Below are 24,340 nucleotides of genomic sequence, written 5' to 3'. Positions count from 1 at the left end.
TTCCCCGACTCCAGGGCCCCTCTCCTCGCTGTGACCCGAGGCTCTCCCCAACCCTTCTCTGCTTGGGCAGCCCCTGTCTCCCCAGGAACCCCCTCTGCAGCAGCCTTCCCGGCTCCTGCCACCGGGGGCGGGGTTCTGGTCCCGGCAGGACCGGACGGCTGCCCTCAAAGGCCGGGAGGCTGTGTGGAGGAGCGTGGGCAGTGCCCCGTGCAGTCCCAAGGCTGGCAGTCCAGTGCAGCCTGCTGGGTTTGGTCAGGGTCTGCAGGACCCCCGCCTGCAGCCCCTTTCTCTTCAGATGCCCGGGGGAGCTGCATCTGAGGGCTCTTTGAGGCCATGCCCTGTGCCTAGGAAAGGGGCTGCTGGGCACAGTGAGTCGGGGTGAGCGGGTGTCGGGGGCGCGGCTTGGTCCTCACTCCCGGGGCCAGGTCTCTAGTCTCTGCAGCGCTGGGAGCGGCACGTGCAGCTGCTGAATACCTGCAGCGTGAGCGTCAGCCGCTGTCCCCTCACTCTGGGGTCCGGGCAGGGCAGCACGAGCTGCTTCTCGTGGGAGCTGAGCGGGTGGCAGCAGCCACAGTTGGTGTCCACTCGCATGGTGTCGGTGTTGAAGCTGCGGAGGGGCGGCGGCGGGGAGCGCAGGTCAGGGCCGCTGCCTCGGGAGCGCTCCTGCCCCTCCCCGGTCGCTCGGAGAGGTGGACGCCAGGGTCCCAGGCTGCGCCTTCGGGGAGGGGCTGGCCTCGCATCGCTGACCTCCCCGGCTCCCGGCAGGTGTGGTGGAGGTGGGTGCGGGCCGGGGCCACCCGATGGGGCGGCACGCTGCCTGGGCCGGGGGGAGCTCTCGGTGGATCTTCCCCAGCTTCCACTGGGAGCGCCTCTGTCGAGCAGGGCGGGTTCCAAGTCTGGGACCTGGACAAGGACCGCACGGGGCCGACAACTCACCTGGCTGAGGAGGCGCAGACGCCCTCGCAGCGGGTCACCGTCACGTTGGCCGTGCACCCCTGGTAAGTGACCTCTTCCTCAAACTCCCTCACGCTGCAGGTCCCTGGGAGCCGAGAGGCAGGCATCAGACGGCGGCCCCGCGGCGGGGCTGGAGGACAGGTGTGGCCTGTGGGGGCTCCGCTCCTGGCCCTCTCGAGGGCAGGAACTGACATACCTGGCTCTGGGCCTCGGGTTTTTAAATCCCTTTTCCTGTGGCACGGTGGACAGTGCCGGCTCCACCAAGGGAAGGCTGCCAGGTGCCCGACAGCTTAGATGATCTGGATGTGGCCGTGTGGGCACCCGCCAGCACTTTCGTGCCCACAGTGGCATCTTCCCTGGGCCCCCACCCTGCACTTGGGCCCCTGCCCCAGGCCATCTCCCCTTGTCCGAGCCCCACTGAGCTCAGACCTCATGGCTTTGCATGGGAACAAAGCCTGATATCAAGTCTCTCACTGTGTGTTTTCTTCCTGAAAGTTGGCTACACTGGGAGTCCCCCAGGGTCAAGGGTTTTCTCAGAGGACGAGGCAGATTCCCAGCACTGGCCCCAGCCTCCCTCTCCACCTCCCCTCCTGGCCTGACACCAACCTGTGGGCAGAGGTGTTTCTGGTCTGCTGGGCTCCGTACCTGCGGTCGGGATGGGGTAGGATATCAGCATCCCCTGAGGGGACACTTGGCGTCACAAGAGCTCCCTGCAGGGGTGTGGACCTGGCTGTGAGCTCTGTCCTGCATCTGTCCCAGGGGACAGGCTGTAGTGGGTGCCCCGACAGTCGGCAGAGCAGTGTTGCCATTAGGAACTGCCAGTGTGGGACTTGAGTGAAAAAGCAAAGACTGGACCGTCTCTCCTGCCTTCCCACCTGCCCCGCTCCAAGGTCTCCCTGTGGCCTCGAGCCCTGCCTGCCCTGCTTTTCCAGCGGAGGTGGAACAAGAGGCCCAGCGGGGATGGGGCTCTGGGTACTTCGCTGTGGCTCCCACTGCCCCCAGCTCCCCTCCCCTCCTGAGCTCCTGCCCCCTCGCCCCACGTCCTGGGTCCCCTCTTCATGGGCGGCCTCCACCCCGTCCTTGTCCCTCAAGAGGAAACACTTCTTTTTTCAACACCGCATGCGGTGGTGGACAGTCCTGCCGGGGAAAGGCTGGGGGTGTGAGAGGGGAGCCCGCTCCAGGGGTGGGGGCTGTGCAGGGGAGGGGGTGTCCCTGGAGGACAGGGTGGGCTTAGGCAGGCCTGGGGCAGGAAGGTGGAGCAGAGCTGGAGGCACCTGCAGCACTGAGACCTGGGTGGGCGCCAACCCTGGAGTGCAGGTGCCCCGGCCGCTAGTCCCAGCTCGGGCCCCGACGATCACCTGGGGTGAGGCGCGTGCCTGCTTTCTGCAACCAGGGGGAGGGTTGCGAGAGTTGAAACTCAGGGTCCTTCTGAGCTCTGCAGAGGGTCGCTGTAGAAGGCTGCTGAGGGGGTCACCTCAAAGGGAGGCCAGGACTGCAGCAGGGACGTGGAGGGGCGGGGGGCTGAGGGAGGCAGGTGCAGGACAGTCAGGCCCTGAGGTGGGGAAGGGGGCCACCTGGGGGAGGCCAGGCGCCCATTTAGGCCAGACTGGAATTCACTGGAGCTGAGCCCTGAGAAGAGGGGAGAAAGGATCTGGGACCTGGCCAAGAAAGGCTGAGGAGAGGCCCCGAGGACACGTAAGCAACATACAGCAGAGGACAGGCTGGAGAGGGGGTTGGGGGAGATGTGACTTGGCCACCGCCTGCTGGTGGGGGCCCTGTCCTTCTAGACACCCCCAGGGCACAGCTGAAGCACCAAAGCTCAGAGACCTGGAATGGCACTCCAGGGCTGGTCAGAGGCCAAGCTGGGGCTCCCCCAGGCTGTGCATGACCCCGAGTCTGCTCAGTGCCCTGTGCTGCCTGGCCATCCCCAGGCAAGGGAAGTGAAGGCTTTAGGGGGAGGAAAGGAGACACACCTGCTGCAAGGGCTGGGCCAGCCTCGGGGGGTGTGTGCAGGTCATGATGGGGCGCAGCAGAGGTGGGAGCAGAGGCCGAGAGGCAGTGCCCATAGGGTCATCAGGAAGTGTGAGGGGACGAGAAAAGGCGGAGATCCCATGGGAGTGACCCAGAGTGTTGTCCAGAGTGGAGAGACAAAGCTGAGAAGAAGTGTCCACCACAGGTCATGAGGTGGCTGCAGAGATGTCACTCACCTGGAGAACTGGGTAGAGATGTGATGAGAGAGGAGATGGATTGGCCCCTGGTGGAAAAGGACCCGGCAGTGGGCAAGGAGGAGCTTCCATGTGCAGTGATGGAGCTGGTCAGGAATACGGTGGCCGGCAGCCCGGTGGTACTTGGCTGTCTGGTGGTGAGGTTGGTGGCTGGAGAATTCGGGATGGCTGTCACCCCCAGGGTAGAAGACAGGAGGCCCTGCGTGGGGGCTCGGGTCGTGAGAGAGGTGGGCTGTGAGGTAGTGGACCGAGAGGACAGAGCTGAGGAGGTGGGGTTGCTGGCTGTGGTCCGGGAGGTAGGCAGGACTGTGGTACTGGAAGTGGGGAGAGGGGACAGGGTGGGAGAGGATGGAGGTGAGAAGGAGGACCTGACAGGCATGATGGTGGCTGGGGAAAAGGGGCTGGTAGACAGGGAGGCTGTATGTGATATGGTCACGGGTGCAGAGGGGGAAGGGCTGTGCGGAGCTGAACTAACGGTTGGGATGCTCTGTGAAGTGGAAACCGCTGAAGGTGATGGGGAAGATGATATAAAAGGAGGGGTGGTGTGTGAGGACACGTGAGAAGGAAGAGAGGAAGTCGTGGGCAGGGAAGAGAGAGTGGAGGTGCTGGATGAAGACGAGGGGTAATGTGGAAGATTCGATACAGAAACAGAAGTGGTGAAAGGACTTTGGCTTGGGTTTAGAGGAGTTGGAGAAGATAACGTAGAGCTAAAGCTAGAGTTTTGTGGGAGTACTGTGCTGACCGAGTTCTGGGCTCGGGTGGTCCTTGTTGTGGTCTTTGTCAATGGCGGGGCTGTGGGTGTGGCGGTCCCTGTTGTGGTCTTTGTCAGCGGCGGGGCTGTGGGTGTGGCGGTCCCTGTTGTGGTCTTTGTCCGTGGCGGGGCTGTGGGTGTGGTGGTCCCTGTTGTGGTCTTTGTCAGTGCCGGGGCTGTGGGTGTGGCAGTCCCTGTTGTGGTCTTTGTCAGTGGTGGGGCTGTGGGTGTGGCGGTCCCTGTTGTGGTCTTTGTCAGTGGTGGGGTTCTGGGTGTGGCGCTCCCTGTTGTGGTCTCTGTCAGTGGCGGGGTTCTGGGTGTGGCGGTGCCTGTTGTGGTCTTTGTCAGTGGCGGGGCTGTGGGTGTGGCGGTCCCTGTTGTGGTCTTTGTCAGTGGCGGGGTTCTGGGTGTGGCGGTCCCTGTTGTGGTCTTTGTCAGTAGCGGGGCTGTGGGTGTGGCAGTCCCTGTTGTGGTCTTTGTCAGTGGCGGGGCTGTGGGTGTGGCGGTCCCTGTTGTGGTCTTTGTCAGTGGCGTGGTTCTGGGTGTGGCGGTCTTTGTTGTGGTCTTTGTCAGTGGCGGGGTTCTGGGTGTGGCGGTCCCTGTTGTGGTCTTTGTCAGCGGCGGGGCTGTGGGTGTGGCGGTCCCTGTTGTGGTCTTTGTCCGTGGCGGGGCTGTGGGTGTGGCGGTCCCTGTTGTGGTCTTTGTCAGTGCCGGGGCTGTGGGTGTGGCGGTCCCTGTTGTGGTCTTTGTCAGTGGCGGGGCTGTGGGTGTGGCGGTCCCTGTTGTGGTCTTTGTCAGTGGTGGGGTTCTGGGTGTGGCGCTCCCTGTTGTGGTCTCTGTCAGTGGCGGGGTTCTGGGTGTGGCGGTGCCTGTTGTGGTCTGTGTCAGTGGCGGGGCTGTGGGTGTGGCGGTCCCTGTTGTCTTTGTCAGTGGCGGGGTTCTGGGTGTGGCGGTCTCTGTTGTGGTCTTTGTCAGTGGCGGGGTTCTGGGTGTGGCGGTCCCTGTTGTGGTCTTTGTCAGTGGCGGGGCTGTGGGTGTGGCGGTCCCTGTTGTGGTCTTTGTCAGTGGCGGGGTTCTGGGTGTGGTGGTCCCTGTTGTGGTCTTTGTCAGTAGCGGGGCTGTGGGTGTGGCAGTCCCTGTTGTGGTCTTTGTCAGTGGCGGGGCTGTGGGTGTGGCGGTCCCTGTTGTCTTTGTCAGTGGCGGGGTTCTGGGTGTGGCGGTCTCTGTTGTGGTCTTTGTCAGTGGCGGGGTTCTGGGTGTGGCGGTCCCTGTTGTGGTCTTTGTCAGTGGCGGGGCTGTGGGTGTGGCGGTCCCTGTTGTGGTCTTTGTCAGTGGCGGGGTTCTGGGTGTGGCGGTCCCTGTTGTGGTCTTTGTCAGTAGCGGGGCTGTGGGTGTGGCGGTCCCTGTTGTGGTCTTTGTCAGTGGCGGGGCTGTGGGTGTGGCGGTCCCTGTTGTGGTCTTTGTCAGTGGCGGGGTTCTGGGTGTGGTGGTCCCTGTTGTGGTCTTTGTCAGTAGCGGGGCTGTGGGTGTGGCGGTCCCTGTTGTGATCTTTGTCAGTGGCGGGGTTCTGGGTGTGGCAGTCCCTGTTGTGGTCTTTGTCAGTGGTGGGGCTGTGGGTGTGGGCTCTGTTTTTGTGACAGGGACATGTGTCGATGTGGGTGGGGTGGAGGAGGTAGCATGGGACTCTGTTGGGGTGATGACTCGGTGAGAGGTTGGAGCCGATGAGGTGGCAGATGTTGACACGTGGATGGGAAGGGTCTCTGGGTGTGATGTGATGGGATAGGTGGTAGTGGTCTGGAAGGGTGTTCCTGTGGCTGGAGCTGTTGTGTGGGAAGTGGTGGGGACAGAACGGGTGGGGATGGAGTGAGTGGTGAAAGGGGTGTGTGGCCCAATGTGGGTGGCCGTGGTGGTGTGTGTCACGGGTGTCCCTGTGCCTCTACTGGTGGATTTAAGGGAGATGGTGGTGAATGGTGGGGACGTGGTTACATGGAGGGCATTTGAAGTAGAGTGTGATACCGGGGCCGTGGAGGTTGTGGCTGTGCTGACCGAGTTCTGGGCTCGCGTGGTCCCTGTCGTGGTCTTCGTCAATGGCGGGGCAGTGAGTGTGGCGGTCCCTGTTGTGGTCTTTGTCAGTGGCGGGGTTCTGGGTGTGGCGGTCCCTGTTGTGGTCTTTGTCAGTGGCGGGGATCTGGGTGTGGCGGTCCCTGTTGTGGACTTTGTCCGTGGCGGGGTTCTGGGTGTGGCGGTCCCTGTTGTGGTCTTTGTCAGTGGCGGGGCTGTGGGTGTGGCGGTCCCTGTTGTGGTCTTTGTCAGTGCCGGGGCTGTGGGTGTGGCGGTCCCTGTTGTGGTCTTTGTCAGTGGCAGGGTTCTGGGTGTGGTGGTCCCTGTTGGGGCTGTGGGTGTGGCGGTCCCTATTGTGGTCTTTGTCAGTGGCGGGGTTCTGGGTGTGACGGTCCCTATTGTGGTCTTTGTCAGTGGCGGGGCTGTGGGTGTGGCGGTCTTTGTTGTGGTCTTTGTCAGTGGCAGGGTTTTGGGTGTGGCGGTCCCTGTTGTGGTCTTTGTCAGTGGAGGGGTTCTGGGTGTGGGCTCTGTTTCTGTGACAGGGACGTGTGTCGATGTGGGTGGCGTGCCAGTTGGCTTTGGGGTGGAGGAGGTAGCATGGGACTCTGTTGGGGTGATGACTCGGTGAGAGGTGGGAGCCACCGATGAGATGGCAGATGTTGACACGTGGATGGGAAGGGTCTCTGGGTGTGATGTGATGGGATAGGTGGTAGTGGTCTGCAAGGGTGTTCCTGTGGGTGGAGCTGTTGTGTGGGAAGTGGTGGGGACAGAACGGATAGGGATGGAGTGAGTGGTGAAAGGGGTGTGTGGCCCAGTGTGGGTGGCTATGTTGGTGTGTGTCACGGGTGTCCCTGTGCCTCTACTGGTGGATTTAAGGGAGATGGTGGTGAATGGTGGGGACGTGGTTACATGGAGGGCATTTGAAGTAGAGTGTGATACTGGGGCCGTGGAGGTTGTGGCTGTGCTGACCGAGTTCTGGGCTCGTGTGGTCCCTGTCGTGGTCTTCGTCAACGGCGGGGCAGTGGGTGTGGCGGTCCCTGTTGTGCTCTTTGTCAGTGGCGGGGTTCTGGGTGTGGTGGTCCCTGTTGTGGTCTTTGTCAGTGGCGGCGCTGTGGGTTTGGCGGTCCCTGTTGTCTTTGTCTGTGGCGGGGCTGTAGGTGTGGCGGTCCCTGTTGTGGTCTTTGTCAGTGGCGGTGTTCTGGGTGTGGCGGTCCCTGTTGTGGTCTTTGTCAGTGGCGGGGTTCTGGGTGTGGCGGTCCCTGTTGGGGCTGTGGGTGTGGCGGTCCCTGTTGTGGTCTTTGTCAGTGGCGGGGTTCTGGGTGTGACGGTCCCTATTGTGGTCTTTGTCAGTGGCGGGTGTGTGGGTGTGGCGGTCCCTGTTGTGGTCTTTGTCAGTGGCGGGGTTCTGGGTGTGGCGGTCCCTGTTGGGGCTGTGGGTGTGGCGGTCCCTATTGTGGTCTTTGTCAGTGGCGGGGTTCTGGGTGTGACGGTCCCTATTGTGGTCTTTGTCAGTGGCGGGGCTGTGGGTGTGGCGGTCTTTGTTGTGGTCTTTGTCAGTGGCAGGGTTCTGGGTGTGGCGGTCCCTGTTGTGGTCTTTGTCAGTGGAGGGGTTCTGGGTGTGGGCTCTGTTTCTGTGACAGGGACGTGTGTCGATGTGGGTGGCGTGCCAGTTGGCTTTGGGGTGGAGGAGGTAGCATGGGACTCTGTTGGGGTGATGACTCGGTGAGAGGTGGGAGTCGCCGAGGAGGTGGCAGATGTTGACACGTGGATGGGAAGGGTCTCTGGGTGTGATGTGATGGGATAGGTGGTAGTGGTCTGCAAGGGTGTTCCTGTGGGTGGAGCTGTTGTGTGGGAAGTGGTGGGGACAGAACGGATAGGGATGGAGTGAGTGGTGAAAGGGGTGTGTGGCCCAGTGTGGGTGGCTATGTTGGTGTGTGTCACGGGTGTCCCTGTGCCTCTACTGGTGGATTTAAGGGAGATGGTGGTGAATGGTGGGGACGTGGTTACATGGAGGGCATTTGAAGTAGAGTGTGATACTGGGGCCGTGGAGGTTGTGGCTGTGCTGACCGAGTTCTGGGCTCGTGTGGTCCCTGTCGTGGTCTTCGTCAACGGCGGGGCAGTGGGTGTGGCGGTCCCTGTTGTGCTCTTTGTCAGTGGCGGGGTTCTGGGTGTGGTGGTCCCTGTTGTGGTCTTTGTCAGTGGCGGCGCTGTGGGTTTGGCGGTCCCTGTTGTCTTTGTCTGTGGCGGGGCTGTAGGTGTGGCGGTCCCTGTTGTGGTCTTTGTCAGTGGTGGTGTTCTGGGTGTGGCGGTCCCTGTTGTGGTCTTTGTCAGTGGCGGGGTTCTGGGTGTGGCGGTCCCTGTTGGGGCTGTGGGTGTGGCGGTCCCTGTTGTGGTCTTTGTCAGTGGCGGGGTTCTGGGTGTGACGGTCCCTATTGTGGTCTTTGTCAGTGGCGGGTGTGTGGGTGTGGCGGTCCCTGTTGTGGTCTTTGTCAGTGGCGGGGTTCTGGGTGTGGCGGTCCCTGTCGGGGCTGTGGGTGTGGCGGTCCCTATTGTGGTCTTTGTCAGTGGCGGGGTTCTGGGTGTGACGGTCCCTATTGTGGTCTTTGTCAGTGGCGGGGCTGTGGGTGTGGCGGTCTTTGTTGTGGTCTTTGTCAGTGGCAGGGTTCTGGGTGTGGCGGTCCCTGTTGTGGTCTTTGTCAGTGGAGGGGTTCTGGGTGTGGGCTCTGTTTCTGTGACAGGGACGTGTGTCGATGTGGGTGGCGTGCCAGTTGGCTTTGGGGTGGAGGAGGTAGCATGGGACTCTGTTGGGGTGATGACTCGGTGAGAGGTGGGAGTCGCCGAGGAGGTGGCAGATGTTGACACGTGGATGGGAAGGGTCTCTGGGTGTGATGTGATGGGATAGGTGGTAGTGGTCTGCAAGGGTGTTCCTGTGGGTGGAGCTGTTGTGTGGGAAGTGGTGGGGACAGAACGGATAGGGATGGAGTGAGTGGTGAAAGGGGTGTGTGGCCCAGTGTGGGTGGCTATGTTGGTGTGTGTCACGGGTGTCCCTGTGCCTCTACTGGTGGATTTAAGGGAGATGGTGGTGAATGGTGGGGACGTGGTTACATGGAGGGCATTTGAAGTAGAGTGTGATACTGGGGCCGTGGAGGTTGTGGCTGTGCTGACCGAGTTCTGGGCTCGTGTGGTCCCTGTCGTGGTCTTCGTCAATGGCGGGGCGGTGGGTGTGGCGGTCCCTGTTGTGCTCTTTGTTAGTGGCAGGGTTGTGGGTGTGGTGGTCTCTGTTGTGGTCTTTGTCAATGGTGTGGCTGTGGGTGTGGGCTCTGTTTCTGTGACAGGGACGTGTGTTGATGTGGGTGGGGTGCCAGTTGGCTTTGGAGTGGTGGAGGTAGTGTCGGACCTTGTTGGGGTGATGACTCGGTGAGAGGTTGGAGTCACCAAAGAAGTGGCAGATATTGACACATGGATGGGGAGGGTCTCTGGGTGTGATGTGATAGGGTAGGTGGTAGTGGTCTGGAAGGGTGTTCCCGTGGATGGAGCTGTTGTGTGGGAGGTGGTGGGGACAGAACGGGTGGGGGTGGAGTGAGTGGTGAAAGGGGTGTGTGGCCCAGTGTGGATGGCGGTGGTGGTGTGTGTCACGCCTGCACCTCTACTGGTGGATTTACGGGAGTTGGTGGTGAATGGTGGGGACGTGGTTACATGGAGGGCATTTGAAGTAGAGTGTGATACCGGGGCCGTGGAGGTTGTGGCTGTGCTGACCGAGTTCTGGGCTCGCGTGGTCCCTGTTGTGGTCTTTGTCAGTGGCGGGGTTCTGGGTGTGGCGGTCCCTGTTGTGGTCTTTGTCAGTGGCGGGGCTGTGGGTGTGGTGGTCCCTGTTGTGGTCTTTGTCAGTGGCGGGGTTCTGGGTGTGGCGGTCCCTGTTGTGGTCTCTGTCAGTGGTGGGGCTGTGGGTGTGGCGGTCTCTGTTGTGGTCTTTGTCCGTGGCGGGGTTCTGGGTGTGGGCTCTGTTTCTGTGACAGGGACGTGTGTCGATGTGGGTGGGGTGCCAGTTGGCTTTGGGGTGGAGAAGGTAGCATGGGACTCTGTTGGGGTGATGACTTGGTGAGAGGTTGGAGCCGCCGAGGAGGTGGCAGATGTTGACATGTGGATGGGAAGGGTCTCTGGGTGTGATGGGGTGGGGTAGGTGGTGGTGGTCCAGAAAGGTGTTCCCGTGGGCGGACCTGTTGTGTGGGTGGTAGTGGGGACAGAACGGGTGGGGGTGGAGTGAGTCCTGAAAGGGATGTGTGGTGTGGTGGGTGTGGCCGTGGTGGTGTGTGTTAGGGGGTTGGATGCAGAGTGTGTGGTGTGACTGGTGTTCCCCTCGGCCCTAGCAGTGGTGGCTCTTGACAGTGGACTGGTGTGCATTGTGCTGTGGCCTGTGGTGCTCTCCGGGGGTTGTGGAGGGTCCGTCTGCTGTGTCTCCTGGCTGACGGGGGTTTCAGGGGTCCAACGGTGTGTTGAGGACGCTGTAGAAAACAGTGGTGGTCAGTTCACTCCCTCCTCCTCATTACCCTATCTTGGGGTGTGACCTGTTCATCACCCACACCTTCCACATCGTCTTTCTCACATGTGGCTTCTGTGTGTCCCTGGTGGTGTGTCCAGGAGTTTCTGAATGACTATCTCGTTCCTCTCCCAAACCCCACCCTGGCATTCTCTGTGGACCCTTGTTGCATCTTAGCTGCTTGTAGTGGGTTTTGGGGTCCCTCCCCAGCAGCCCTGCATGGCTCTGCCCCCTCAACGCTGCTCTCAGGGCGGCCGTTGTTCGGGTGGGCTCGGCTGTCCCTCCATGGCTCCCCTGCCACTGGCCTCGGGAAAGGGCTTCTCTTCTCGCCTGCTGTCAGGGGAATTGGAGGTTTGTGGCCCTGCCCCAGGGTCGGTGCCTGCACTTGGGTCAGGGGCCTTTTGGAGCCCTGGCCTCCCCTGGGGCCTGTGGACTCCCTTGGTGGGGGTGGCCGTGGTGGGTGGGGGCTTGGGTGCTGTGGCCGGGGAGATGTGCAAAGAGGAGCGTGATTAGCCAGCCAGGCTGCCCCCTCCTTCGGGCCTGAGCCAGCCCTGTGTGGTCGTGGGGGTGGCCCAAGGCTGCCGTCTTCCACGCGGCCCCACGCAGCTTGGGCTGGGCGCTGGGGCTGCCCCGCCGAGGCCCCTCTGTGGGGACAGGCAGTGGTGGCATGCTTACTTGCGGGGGACACTGTGGAGGTCCCTGATGTTGCCGGGGTTGGCGGGGCTGCGGTGGTTCGCGCCGTGGACCGAGCTGTGGACCGCGTGGCTGTGCTGGGGGAGGATCCTGTGGGCCGCGTTGTGGCCCGGGTCACGGTGGGTGCTGTGGCTGTCGACCTTCGAGTGGCCGTGGCGGTCGGCGCTGCTGTGGCCCGTGTGGTGACAGTGGAGGTGGTTCGAGACGAATCTGCAGAGAACAACGCCCGACATCCCCTTCAGCCCCGTCCGCACTGCCACGGGCGCCTCCTCACCCACCCTGGGGCCCTGGCCCGGGGGCCTTACCTCCCGAGGAGAATGTTGGTTGTGTCCGGGTGGTGGGGGCTGTGGCTGTGGCCGGAAGGCTGGGTGTCCGGGTCGGGGCCTCAGGTGTGGCCGGGGAGCTTGGCGAGGGTCTGGGGGAGCTCAGCCCAGTGGTGCTGGGGGTCACTGTGGTGCTGGCCGTGGCTGTGGTGGGCCTGGTTTCTGTGCCAGGCAAGCCTGAGTGTGGCACACATGCTGTTGTTGTGGGGTAGGGAGCTGCTCTGGCACTCCCTTTGGGAGGAGCCCTTCGCTTCCCTGCTGGGCCCCCAAGCCACGCAGGCTGGGCAGGAGCCCTCAGGGCAGTGGGGCCCCCGGCAGGGCATGTGTCCTTTGGCCCTGCTGTGCTCAGTGGCCAGGCAGCAGGGCCCAGTGGGGCCTGCCGAGCCCCTCCCGTCTGACTTCCTGGTCAGCACCTGCTGCCCCCACGGTGCTGAGCAGCCCAGGGCCAGCCCAGGTACACCCTGCCCCGCCCCACACCCGCAAGCCTGGCTGCTGCCGCTGGGCGGACAGACACAGGCTGGGCTGGCTGCAGGCCGGCTGGTGGAGCCGGGGAAGAGCCCTGGGAGAGAGCCTGCTTCACCTTGGCACCTTGCATGTGTGCAATCACTTGCTGTGGGCAGCGGCACGGTGGGCGATGACGCTGCGAGAGGAGGGGTGGTCGGGGGTGCTTCCTCCCGCCCCGCCTCCGCCTGCCTGGGCCCTTCAGAGCCTTCGGCTGTGTCCCCAGGGTGTGAGTCAGAGGACATGGGGGATGGACGTACCGCAGACGTGCCGGGACCCCTGCTCCCCACCCTCCTCCCCTCCTCATCTTCTCTCCCCTCCCCCCACCTCTGCATTGATGGGCCTGGCAGGGAGTGGAGGGGCCAGCCGGGGTGCTGCCCAAGGGTAGCTGCAGGTAGTGTCCAGTGCCCTCCAGGCCGCCTGTTGCCGAACTCCCAGGAGGTCCTGCTCTGCACCCACGCACCCCAGCAGGCTGGCAGGACCCGGGTGTGCCCTGTGGCCGCAGGCTGGGTGAGTGGATGTTTGGGGAGGGGAGGAGAGGCGAGGGCCAACCCCTTTCCCTGTGTCTCTGGCTGCCCTGGTCTCTGGCTGTGCCCCTGGGGAGTGGGGGTGCTGGGGGGCTGGCCAGAGGTTTGGGCTGGAGCTGGGAGCTCTGTGGGGGGGCATGGGGGGCTCTTGGGCAGTGGACTGAGCTTACTGCATGGCAAGCACATCCCCTTGTCGTGGTCGAAGTACTCGTTCTGGGAGCAGTTGTAGCAGCCTGAGGGGGGCGTGCAGAGAACAGGCAGACCTCAGTGTCCAGAGCCAGAAGCCCCTCTTCCCCAGGCCTGGTCCCTCCCCTCTCTCTGCCGGCCTCTCCCCCGATCCCCAGGCACAGGTGCCCGCCCGGGTCCCCACTGTCAGACACGCCTCCACATCCTGCCCGCCAGCACTCCCAATCCCTCCAGGCTTGCCCCTCCTCCCGTCTCCTTCTCTGCGCCCAGTACCTTCGATGTTGGCGCCCGGGACGCTCTGCGGCCACTCGGGGCAGAGGCATGGCTGGTAGTGCCATGTACAGTTGGCCTCCTGGGCATACTGGTACTTGCCGCCGCCCACCTGCGTGTGGGTGTTGTAGAAGTCGCAGTAGATGGCTGGGGGGAAGGGCACCGTCAGGCGGCAGAGCTGGCCCGGGAGCCCGCACCTGCCAGCGGGCCCCGGGCGCCTGTGCCTCCCTGGGGGTGCCGCCCGCCCGGGAGAAGTGCTGCAGCCGGACATGCCGCCTGTGGCCCCGCGGGGGCCTCTGGGCAGGCGCGGGACTCACGGCAGAAGTCTGGGGACCGCCAGTCCACGCACACGCCCTTGTCCAGGCAGGCCTGGGCGTAGGCGGCCACGGCGTCACACAGGCACTCGCAGTCCCCGCCGGCGTCACACCCACACGCGTCGCGCACGCAGGCCTCATAGTAAGGCAGGCGGTACACCTGCGGGGGCCGGCCCTCAGCGTCAGGCGGGGCCAGGCTCCTCGCGGCCACCCCTCCCCTGACGGCTTGGCCGCGGAGCCCGGGGCGCCGGCCAGGGCAGGACGGGGCACTTGGGGGGGCACCTGGCCGTGGCAGGCGGCGAAGGTCTGGCTGTTGATGATGCTGCACTTGCGCTCAGCCCAGGAGCGACGGAAGGTGTTGAGGCTGCAGGGGTCCAGCGTGAAGGTGGTGTCCCCGCACAGCGGGCTCTCCTTCCAGGAGTTCACGAACTCCAGCTCGCTGGACGCCAGGTACTTGCTGCGTGTCTGGAAGTCGTCCTTCATGTTTCCGTTGTAGTTGCCGCACAAGCCGCAGAGGGCGTCCTGCGGGGGCTGGTGTCAGGTGTCAGGTGGCCGGCAGGCAGGGACTCACCACTCCCTGGGGCTGTGGGGCAGGGGCGGTGGTACCTGGGAGGCACGGGCGATCTTGATGAAGACGGTCATGTGCTTGTTCCAGATGAGGGTCAGGTGGTACGTGCTGCTGATGGTGGCATCCAGCACCAGGTGCAGGGAGCTGGCCTTGACCCGGAAGTGCATGCTGGGGTCCTCCCCGCTGACCGTGTAGTTCCTATCCGCCAGCACGATGGACAGGCCCTGTGGGGTGCGGCTGTCACAGGATGCCTGCCCACGTCCTGGGTGGCCGCTAAGTGCCGCTGGGCTCTGCCTCCTGGCCTGAGCTCTCCGTGGCAGGGCCAGCGCTGGCCTGGGGGGTCTGCCCTCTAGAGCCTGCTGTCGCAGAAGATTCCAGAACATGCTGGAAACTGTGCCGAGGGCTGAGGGTCAGGCTTGTGGGAGAACCCCTCCCTGCTGCACGGTTGTCCAATTCCGGGGACACTGCTGCCGTGATGTGGACGTGGAGGCCAGGGCACAGGGCCGTGAGGGCCCCGAGAGGCCAGGCCCTGGGGCCCCAGGGGGAGGTTGGGAAGGCCACCCGCCTGCTCACCCCCAGGAAGATCTTGATGGCCCGCGAGCAGGTGACGCCTGACTTCCCACACACGACGTTCTCTGTAAGGATCTTGAAGGTGGGCTGCGAGTCGCTGGCACCGCAGCTGTCCTGTGGGGAGACGGCGCTGAGGAGGAGCCGGCCCTGCGGGCCCCCGGGCCCCCCGTGGCCCCCCTGTGGTCCCCTGGGGCCCAGGCCGGCACTCACTGTGGCCAGGATGTACTCGCAGTTGCCATCAAACACGAAGCGCTGCCCGTCGAAGGTGACCACGTGGCCCTCCCCGTAGAGGGTACAGGTGGATGGGCAGTGGGCACTCTGCTGGCACGTCCATGTCCCCCTAGAGCAGATGCTGTGGGAGGAGCAGGGCATTCTGGGGTGACCGGGGTACACGCACCCCCGCAGGACCCTGACCTCGTGGGTTGGTAGGGACCCCTGCCCGCCCCAAGGGCTCACGGGCAGTTGGGCCACCAGGGTCTGCGGGTAGGGCTGCGGCTCACCAGCTCTTGCAGTCCGTGTGGAGCTCGGCGCCCTTGGGATAGGAGACGCCTGCAAACTCGCACGGGCACTCCTCGGGGGGCACACACTGCCCGTTGGCGTTCTCGTAGAGCCCCTTGGCACAGACACAGCCAGGCTCACACTTGGTGGGCACCTGCAGGGAGGAGGGTCAGTGGCCCCTGGAAGGTGGCCCTGCTTGCAGCCCTGGGACCTTCTGAGACTCCCCAGCATTCTCCCCAGACCTGCTCCCTGCGTCCATCCTGCTCTGGGCCTTCCCTTGGCACAGCTGCCCCTCTCTGAGGGGCATCACCTCTGCGTCATGGCTGGGCTGTTGTACGCCCACCCCAAGCTGGCAGGGCCCACGGTCCTCAGGGAGCCCACAAAGGAGCACACCCGGCGGCCACGGCACCGGTCACGTGCATCACGGGATGGTGGGAACGGAGCACGGCCTGCCTTTCATGAGGGGTCTGTGGGAATCTTCTTGTGGGCCAAGGAGAAGATTTTGGGGCGTCTGCCGTGGGAATATCTAGCCCAGGGTGTCCCCGGCACCCCCAGGCAGTGGGACCTGCCCTCTGAGGAGCGCGCGTGCCCCTCGTTCCACCCGGTCTTACACAGGGGGTTCCGGTAGCCAGCATCTGACAGGTGGGGGCGCAGGCAGCCCCAAACTTGTCCTCCGAGGACTGGCTGCAGGACTGAAACGTCTTGGGGGCCGAGCAGGTTGCTGCAGAGACAAGGGGCCTGGGGTGAGGCGGGCCCGGAGGAGCCGAGGCACCCACAGTCCAGCTCCGCCAGCCTCGGCCGCAGCTACGTACCCAAGAGCATCTGAGGCTGTGCCGGGCAGCTCAGCCGCCCGTTGACGCAGTAGCTGCGGGAGAGAGGCCCGGTGAGCGCCGCCTGGGCTGGGCTGCAGGCCGGGGGCCGCCCTCTGGACCCCTCGCTCACCAGATGACGCCATTGACCATGGTGGACTGGTCGGCCAGGATGAACTTGGAGCCGTCCAGGAGGCAGGGACACTGGGCCTTACGTACACACTCGGTCTTGTGGTTCAGGTAGGTGCCCTCGGGGCAGTTGCAGCCGTCCACGGGCACGGCACTGGGGTGGCACTCAACCTCGCGGTCGGACAGCGACAGGCACGTGCGGTCGCAGGCCTGGCTGTCGTAGCTGAACGTCTGGTTGCCCGTGCAAGGGGTGCCTGCGGGGGGCCCGGAGTCAGGCCCGGTGTGTGTGTGTGTGTGTGTGGGGTGGCACCAGCCCCGCCAGCCCCGCCGGCCCGTACGCACTGCAGTTGTCCACACTGCTCCTCCAGCCCTGGAGCAGGACGCCCCGCGAGGTGCATGCGAGGGCGTAGTCGCCCAGGGCGGCGCAGATGTGCGGGAAGGTCTCCTCGTAGTTGCAGGCCTGGTACACGCACCTCTGTGGGCAGACAGGGGCCGTGGGTGCCCACCCAGGACCCCAAGGGTGCCCCCCGCGCCCCCCACACCCCCGCTGCCCACGGGGCCGCCCACCTTGTAGAAGGGCTTGGGGTCCACGGCGGCATGGCACTTCTCGAACACCGTGCCCTTCTTCACCAGCACCGCGCAGTGGGTCTCCGCGCACACCTCTGGGGGGCAGGCCGGCGTGGGTCAGCCGTCCGCTGGGGTCTCCCGCCCACCCCGCAGCCCTCCCGGACGGCACTCACTGTTGAGCTGGCTCATGGAGCAGGGGTCGGTCTCACGCTCAAGCGCGGCTGGGCAGTTTCCTGCCCGCCAGGAGTCCACGAAGAGCGAGGCGGTGCCCTCGGCGATGCCCACGCTGGTCGTGAAGTCGTCCGTCGTGTCCCCGTTGAAGTTGCCGCAGAGCCCTGGGCCGGCCGGGCGTGAGGGTGGACTGGCCCATGCCCCTATCCTGCCCCGCCCTCCCCAAAGCCCGTCTTCTCCCCTAACCACGCCCAGGGTGAGAGGCCATGGCTGGCTACACCCCTGGGAGGACCAGCCGGCTAGGTGGAGCCGGCCTGGGCTGTGAGCGCCCGACACATTGGGTCAGTGCAGGGCTCTGTGGGGCCCCTCCTCCTCTGGAGTGGCCGAGCCGGGTGGGGACGGGGCAGCTGGGCCGACCCTGGGCAGCCGGGGGAGGGACTCACCTCTGGTCTGGCCTCTGAACTGGGGCCCGACAGTGATGTACACCTGGAACACGGGCCACAGCTGGATCACGAGCTCCAGCCCGAAGGTGGTGACCATCTGGATGTGGGTGGATGTCTGCCTGAAGACTGTGATGTTGCCTGAGGGGATAGGGGGCCTCAGCAGGCGGCCTGCTTTGGGACCCGGCTCGTGGGGCCCTGGGTGCCGGGTGGGGGCTGAGGACGTACGAGTCTTATACGGCAGCCACTTGGTGTCCCTGTTGTTGGTGATCACTTCGTCCTGAGAAATCACAATCTTGTCCTGCGGGGAGGGTGGCTGAGTTACGGGGGGCCGGGAGTTGCGGAGGCCTCCGCCTCCCGTGGGCCAGGCAGGGTGAAGGGGAAGCTGGGACGCATCTGCTCGGGGCCCTGGGTGGGCGCAGGTGGCAGGCGGGGTGGCCTCACCTGGCTGGACATGTAGATGACAGCGGCCAGCGATGTCTCCGAGCGTGAGTACCCAGACTGGTCGTACACGGCCATGAGCGAGCCCCCGTCGGGGAGCTGGGGGCTCTGGGAGGAGGGGCGGCTCAGCACAGGGGGCCCGGCGTGCTCACGGCGACCCCCCGTGGCGGGCCCCCGGGCGGAGGCCGTGTCCTACCTGGAGGAGGATGTAGGTGCAGGTGCCGTGGAAGCGGTAGGGCCTGGCGTCGAATGTGGTGACGAAGGAGCCGCCCTCCAGGGCACAGCGCCTGGGGCAGGGCCGCTCCACGCACTCCCAGTGGCCCCCGGAGCACCGGCTGTGGGCGAGGAGGCATGACCCAGGTGGCCCCCGGGGCTGAGGCCGCCGCGTCCCCGTCCCTGTCCCCTGCCTGCCTGCACGCCTCTCCTGCTGCCCTGCACTCACCAGGTCTGGCAGGCGGCTGTCGTGACCTCCCCAGGGGCGTAGACCACCCCGCTGAGCATGCACGGGCACTGGGGGACAGGCACGCAGCTGTGGTTTTTGGAGATGTCGTCCAGAACCATACCTGCAGGAGAGGGGCTTCCTGGGGCTGCGGGCAAGGAGACCCCTCCCGCCCTCCTGCTGGGCAGCCCCTCCCCCCCCCCCCCCCCCGTCCTGTGGTGGGGGCTGGGGGCGGCTGGGGGCTGGGGGCCTGGGGGCTGGGGGCTGGGGGGCGGGGGCTGGGGGCCTGGGGGCCGGGGGCTGGGGGCTGGGGGCGGCGGGGGCCAGGGGGCTGGGGGCCTGGGGGCTGGGGCTGGGGGCGGGGCTGGGGGCGTGCCCCAGGAGAGCCTCCGCCTTCAGCCCCGCCTGCCTCGCAGACTCCCGCCCCCTCGTGCTAGGTGCGGCTCCTCATTGGGCAGCGGGCCCTGTCCAGCTCTGACCCCGCCTCTGCCCACTACCTTACTCCCCGTGGACGGGCACATGCGGCCGTGGCCCGGGGCGGCTGTGAGCACAGTGCAGGCAGAGCCCTCCCCGGGCCAAGTCCCAGCAGAGGGTCCGGGGGTTCCGAGCATGGGTGTGGGCGGAGCTGATGCCCTGTCTCTGGGCTCCTTTCCAAGGGTCCTGGGAGAGCAGCTGTCCTCACCTTCCGGGCAGAAGCAGCCGAAGGTGCAGAAGCTGGAGCAGCTGTGCTGCGGGTTGGAGCAGGTCCTCACGCAGGTCTCGCCGCACTCCCGGTACACCTGGTTGGCTGGGCACTGGCCCACAGCTGCAGGCCCGTGTGGCCCTCGTGAGAGGGGTCGGGCGCCCAGGGCCTGGCCACCCACCCCACCCTGGCCGAGGACTTAGGCCAGCCCCTCCTCCACCTGGATCTCCTCTGTCTCACAGACAAGGGGGGATTGGGGGCATCGTGTCTGGAGCCCTGGCCCTCCCCCCGACCCTCCCCAGGACTCACAACAGAGGCCAGGGCCCCGCCAGCTGTTGACGGGCTGGCCGGCCATGCTGCACTGGCGCGAGTACTCAGATAGCGTGGCACAGCTGCAGTTGTGCCGGCCGGGTTGGGCACACGTGGCCATGTCCGCCTGGCAGCTCAGCAGGAAGGGCTCCTTGGGCACGTTGCACTCGGGGGACACCAGGGTCAGCAGCTGGATGCAGGTCTGGGCCTGGGCACAGGGACACTCAGGGTCATAGGGGTCAAGGCCACATCCCACACCACGCATGTGACTTGGAAGTCTGGGGGTGTCGTTGGCCTCGGGACCCTGCCAGATCCCGTGAGCCGGCCCCACCCTGGCTGAAGGGCCCCCCTCGGCCCCGGGGAGCCTGACCGCCTCACTTACGTTCCCTGCCTGCAGGACCCGGGGGCTGGGGATGGCCTCATAGGCACAGATCTCGTTGGGGTCATCCAGCTTCTGGAGGGCGGCGTACTTAGGGGGTTCCAGGAGTTGGCCTGCAGTGTGGGGTGGGGCAAGGTCAGCACCATGGTTGCTGGGCCACAGAGGGGTCTCCCCGCCACTTCCCCCTACCTACCGTCCTCGCTCAGAAACTCATTTGTCTTCTCACCGTCGAAGTTCCCACACAGCCCACACATCTTGCCCATGTGCTTCTTCTCCACCAGGACCTGGAGGGGTCGGGCACCGCCGTCGGGTGGGCGGGGAGGCGCACAGGACTCCCAGGGCCCCAGGACCCCTCGGAAGCTGCTCACGCCTGCTCCAGGGGCCCAGAGCACCCCTCACGGGGAGGGTCCTGGCGCCACGCCACCCCAGGGTCTGCCCGCCCGGCTCCTCCCAGGGGACCTCCATTCTTGCTCGATGGAGGGAACTGAGCCAACAAAAAGCCCAGGCTCCTGGCTGGGGTCAGGGCCCCCATCCCCAGGAGGGCAGCTCCGCAGCCCGGTCCCCCGACCCCTGCCGCGTCCTCACCATGAGGTGGGTGCCCGGACCCCACATGACCACCAGCTCCAGCTCCAGCTGCTTGGCCACCAGCCGCACGCTCTGGCCGAAGGGGGTGATCTGGAGCCCGTTGCTGGTGTAGGGCAGGCTGACGACCCTGCAGGGTGACAGCAGTCAGCGGGCGCCCCTCGGGCCCCCAGCCGCCCGGCCCGGCTCTGCAGCCTACCCCCTGTCCTTGACGGAGATGACCGCCTTCTCCACAGTGACCACAGAGGCCCCCAGCTCCACGATGACCCGGGAGATGTTCCCGCTCGGCCCTCGCCGTAGCTGCACGCTGAAGGTGGACGAGGCATCCTTGCACATGGCCGCAAAGATGTAGTTGCAGGTCCCCGAGAAATCATACACGTGGCCGTCGAAGGTGGAGAAGTGGCTGGCCCCCCATGTGGAGCACCAGCCCCTGTCTGGAGCTGCGGAGAGAGCGGGCGGGGTCTCGGAGCCCTGCGTCCTCCCGGCTGGTGGGGCAGGTCTGGGGCCCCGGGGAGCCCACACTGGGAGACAAGAGGCTTCCCAATTTCTAGGCCCTCCTAGGGTGGGCGGGAGAAGGCCCCGCCCCACACACCCATCCCCTGCCTACGGTAGCGCAGGCCTCTGTTGTGGTTGGGGTCTATGGCGCCATCAGCCCTGGGGTCTGTAGGACATGAAGCTGCGACTTAGCCCCCATCCAGCAGGGGCAGCAGGGGCTTGTCTCCCCCAGGCGAGGGTGGTCTGAGGCTCTTCCGTAGCTGGAGCCTCTCGTGGAAACCCCAGACACGGTTACCCTGTAGCAGGACCGTGGCCGGTGGACACGGGGACAGGGGGCTGCCGTGACCCTCACCTGTCTGCGGGGAGTCCTTCAGCCTCTGGAGGCCTGGGGGCACCAAGGAGCTGTCGTCCAGACCTGCGTGGACAGGGCCCGCGGTCAGTGTGGGGCTGCCCAGCTCTGCTCGAGGGCTGTGGCCGGCAGCGTGTTTGGGGTGAGCCGGGCCCGGGGCACGGCGGGGAGCGCCAGCGGGGCCGCTCCTGGGCTGCACAAGCTCCGCCGTCCCCGCCGTCCCTTCCTTTGGTCGCCTCAGAGGGACCTCTCTGAGCTGTCACCTGCTGGGGCTGGGGACACAGTGGGGATGAGGCCCTGCCCCCAGGCACACGCACGCGTGGAAGGGTGGTGAGTGGGGCCAGAGGGTGAGGAGGGGGCAGCCGCAGGCGCTGGGAGCCGGGAGGTCCCTGGGGAGACGGGGTCCCGAGCGTGGGGCTCAGGGCTGGGCGAGCTGCGCCCCGGCTGTCCGTGGTGGCGTCTGGCCCGCAGCACCTGCAGGTCTGCCTGCTGGGCTCCAGGCACTGGCTCGCTCCCCAGAGAAGCCCGGGCGCTGCGCACGCAGGTGGCGCGTGATAAAGGGGCTCCCGGCTGCGCTGGCTCCCAGTGGGCTCCCGTGTGGGCCTCGTTGGGGGTGGTAGCTGCAGGTCGGGGTGAGGAGCCCTGAGCCCAGAGGGGCTCGGTGGTCTGCAAGCGGCGGGAGGGTCAGGGAGAGCTGGGCAGGGGTGCCCGGGCGTCGGTGGGTGACTTGGCCGGCGGCGTGCCGCTGTCCGGCTACACCCGCCGAGTTCCCAGCTCAGCCCACCTCGGGTCCACTCCCTCTGGGGTCCGTGCCCGCTCTGCCGCCAGCTCAGAGGCTGAGTGAGGCTGAGGCCCACGGAGGACTTCTCCCTCTTCTGGGCCCTAAAAGTGGCTGTTTCTTTGCTTCCTTCCTCCCTGTCAACCTCCCGGCGCGCTGGCCATCGCCAGAGAAATGCCCGGTGAGGCTGCTCACGGTGACTGTCGGGACAGGAAGCACGGGCCCAGCCTCGCCTCCCCCATCCCTGCCCTGCTGCAGTCCTCCCTGCGGCCCCGTGGGCCCCGTGGGAGATGAGGCCCGGTGCTGGCGGGCGGCAGGGTCATCCGCTGAATGCAGCCCCCCGGGGTCCCGTCCCTCCTGCTCCCCACCGCGCCCCCTTTTCCCCGGGGTCTGTGCGTTCCTGGGTGACACTGACCTCCCGAGTCACGGTGCTGGTCGCTGCCAGTGTTGTTTCTCTGGGTGACGCCAGGGAGCAGGGGTGCCTGCCCGATGGCACAGGGTCCCTAGGCTGGGCGGGTGGTGACACCTGGCCCCCTTCCTCTGCAGTGCCCACCACGCATGTCCACGCCTGGGGCCCCGCCTCTCGGCTCACCGCTGGCCCCCACGATGCCTAGAGTCGCGTCCACTGTGCCCCCGAGGGTCACTTCCAGGTGCCCCCTCGCAGCGGCTCCTCCCTTCCCTGCCTTGTCACCCAGCACCAGCGTCCCGAGCCCTGTTGCGTTCCGGCCCTCGGCTCTGCCCAGTCCCCGCCCGGCCCTGCGGCCCCACTGTCTGAACAACAGCCCCCCAGCAGCGTCGCTGCTGCCCGCCTAGGACTGTCTGAGCTTCCCATCGTGCTCAGGTCCCTGGCTGGGACCCGCGGGGCCTGCAGGGCGGGCTGGTCCGCCGCCCCTGGCCTTTCTCAGCCCCTGGACGGGCCCTGTGGTGGCTGGGGCACACGCTGTTTGTTCCTTCTGCACGCTTGGCAGCCCTGCATGGCCTGCCCGTTCTGGGTCAACCCTGGCCCTGCTCAGGGGCCTCTGTCCCGGAATTCCCCAGCCCCCAAGACCCTGATGTCTGAACTGGTGCTTTGAGGCCTCTGGTCCAGGAGGGCAGGGCCTGCCTCTCGCTCCCCCTGATGCCAGCACGGAATCGGTGCTCAAAGAGTGTTTGCTGAAATGTGGAGAGGCCCCTGTCCCCCCCGCCCCGTGCAGCATTCACAGCCTGGACCCCTGTGGCTCCCCAAAGCCACGCCCCTCACTACACTTGCTGGCCTACACCCCGCCCTGCCTGGCTCCTGGGCACCTCCCTCCTTGCCCTGGTTCTGGGTCCAGGTCTGGGGGTCCCCAGGGCCAGGGATGGGCCCAGGGAGGCGGCCTCAGATGGGCAGGGGTCCTGAGTGCTCAGAGCCACCCTTGGTGGGAAAGCTGGTGCCTGGGGGGCGGGGAAGGGGCTTCGTGGGGGGCAAGGGGTGGAATGGGCCCGGGGGGGCCTGCTCTACTCGGAGCCCCCAGCCTGCCCCCAGCGCCTGGGCCATGGCCAGACGGCAGGCCTGGCGCTTCTCCCTGGCTCCTAGCTGAGGCTGGTGGGGCTCTGGGGCCGCCAAGGAGAGGGCAGCGGGGCAAGGACCTATGAGGCAGGCAGGAGCGAGTCCCGCTGGCTCGGAGACCGGGGCTCTGGGGCGGGTGCCTGCAGTCAGCGGGAAGGGGCTTCTCCCCTGGCCATTGGGGACCCCTTGGGGCTGGCCCCTCCTGGGGGGCGGGGCCGGGGTGAGCGCCTCCTAGGCCTGCGGCATCTGCCGTGCCTGGGGGAGTTGGCCGAAGGGACCTGTGGGAGGAGGAAGGGGACCCCCGTCCCAACAGCCTGATGGGTGAGGCTGGGGGCACTCGGGCGGGGCGGCCCCTTCCAGCCTCCCAGGTCTTCAATCCTCCCGGCAGCCACACAAAAGGGAGGCGTCGCCCGCGCTTGTACAGACCTGGAAACTGAGGCCCAGAGCCCACATCGTGGTTTGTCTGTTCGCAGCCAGGACCCGGTGGAGCCGGGGTCTCTCCTGAGTCTTTTGACTTCAAGGCCCACAAGGCCCCCTACATGCCCTCTGGCTGCCCCTTGGGGACCCCCAGAGGCATCTCGGGACCCAGGGCCCAGTGGGGAGAGTGACAGGGCCAGGCTCTGAGCGCTGAGGCCCCAGCACTGTCCCTGCCTCGCATGCCCATGCCTGCCGCACCCACTACTGTGGAGGAGACTGCCTGTCGCATCTGATTCCCACGGGCTGGGCCAGGCTCCGAGGCCGCCGGCGGAGACCGGGGCCTCGGCAAGTGTGGGGCAGCCACGGAGCGAGGAGAGGCCTCCTGGGCCCGGCTTCCCCTCCCGTTCCCATTCGTCAGTGTCCCCACGGCCAAGCCGCAGAGGCGAGAAGGCCTGGGAGAACTTCCCACGCGCAGGGGCCCTCGGAGGGTGTCTGGCCAACCCTGGTGCACGGCCTGCAGGCCCCCCCTGCTCACCGGCGCTGAGCAGGGCACCCCCGCAGGAGAGGAACAGCAGCAGCCGGGGCCCGAGCATGGCGCGGAGAGGAGAGCGGTCACCGCCGGACCCGACACCTCCCACTGCGGGACACTGGGCAGGCTCGCCGCACCTGTGCGGCCTGAGTGGCCTCCCCCAACGCCTTATATAGGGGCCAAGGGCCCTGCCCCGCCACGCCTGCTTGTGCCCCACGCTCCCGTCCGGTAATTGCCACGGACAGCCAGTCCAGTGGTGGCCAAACAGGATCTGGGGCGCTGCTTTATCAGGACCTGGCCTTTGGAAAATTCTTCAGC

At 66.0% G+C, this 24,340-nt stretch overlaps 1 protein-coding gene across 1 annotated transcript; it reads right to left on the bottom strand.

Moving 5' to 3' along the window:
• Positions 1 to 429: 429 nt before the first annotated feature.
• Positions 430 to 24,086, bottom strand: MUC6 (mucin 6, oligomeric mucus/gel-forming). The gene is made up of 40 exons (XM_068556172.1): positions 24,029 to 24,086; positions 20,774 to 20,836; positions 20,126 to 20,366; positions 19,930 to 20,056; positions 19,538 to 19,628; positions 19,348 to 19,457; positions 18,966 to 19,173; positions 18,657 to 18,779; positions 17,978 to 18,098; positions 17,732 to 17,870; positions 17,539 to 17,643; positions 17,323 to 17,395; positions 17,098 to 17,235; positions 16,657 to 16,818; positions 16,484 to 16,578; positions 16,259 to 16,391; positions 15,921 to 16,170; positions 15,791 to 15,843; positions 15,590 to 15,699; positions 14,981 to 15,132; positions 14,691 to 14,832; positions 14,484 to 14,594; positions 13,949 to 14,134; positions 13,625 to 13,864; positions 13,346 to 13,502; positions 13,032 to 13,175; positions 12,743 to 12,805; positions 12,478 to 12,489; positions 11,527 to 11,760; positions 11,204 to 11,431; positions 9,748 to 10,041; positions 9,331 to 9,629; positions 8,757 to 9,234; positions 7,999 to 8,682; positions 6,901 to 7,665; positions 5,917 to 6,567; positions 3,918 to 5,724; positions 3,162 to 3,784; positions 937 to 1,039; positions 430 to 607 (listed from the first exon to the last, which is right to left on the bottom strand). Exons 1-40 carry the CDS (start codon positions 24,084 to 24,086, stop codon positions 430 to 432), a joined length of 9,951 nt encoding a protein of 3,316 aa, XP_068412273.1.
• Positions 24,087 to 24,340: the final 254 nt, after the last annotated feature.

Source organism: Eschrichtius robustus, chromosome 11, assembly GCF_028021215.1.
Source record: "Eschrichtius robustus isolate mEscRob2 chromosome 11, mEscRob2.pri, whole genome shotgun sequence".
NCBI lineage: Eukaryota > Metazoa > Chordata > Mammalia > Artiodactyla > Eschrichtiidae > Eschrichtius > Eschrichtius robustus.
Note: the sequence above shows the minus strand (reverse complement) of the source record. Positions and strands in the feature narration are given on the sequence as shown.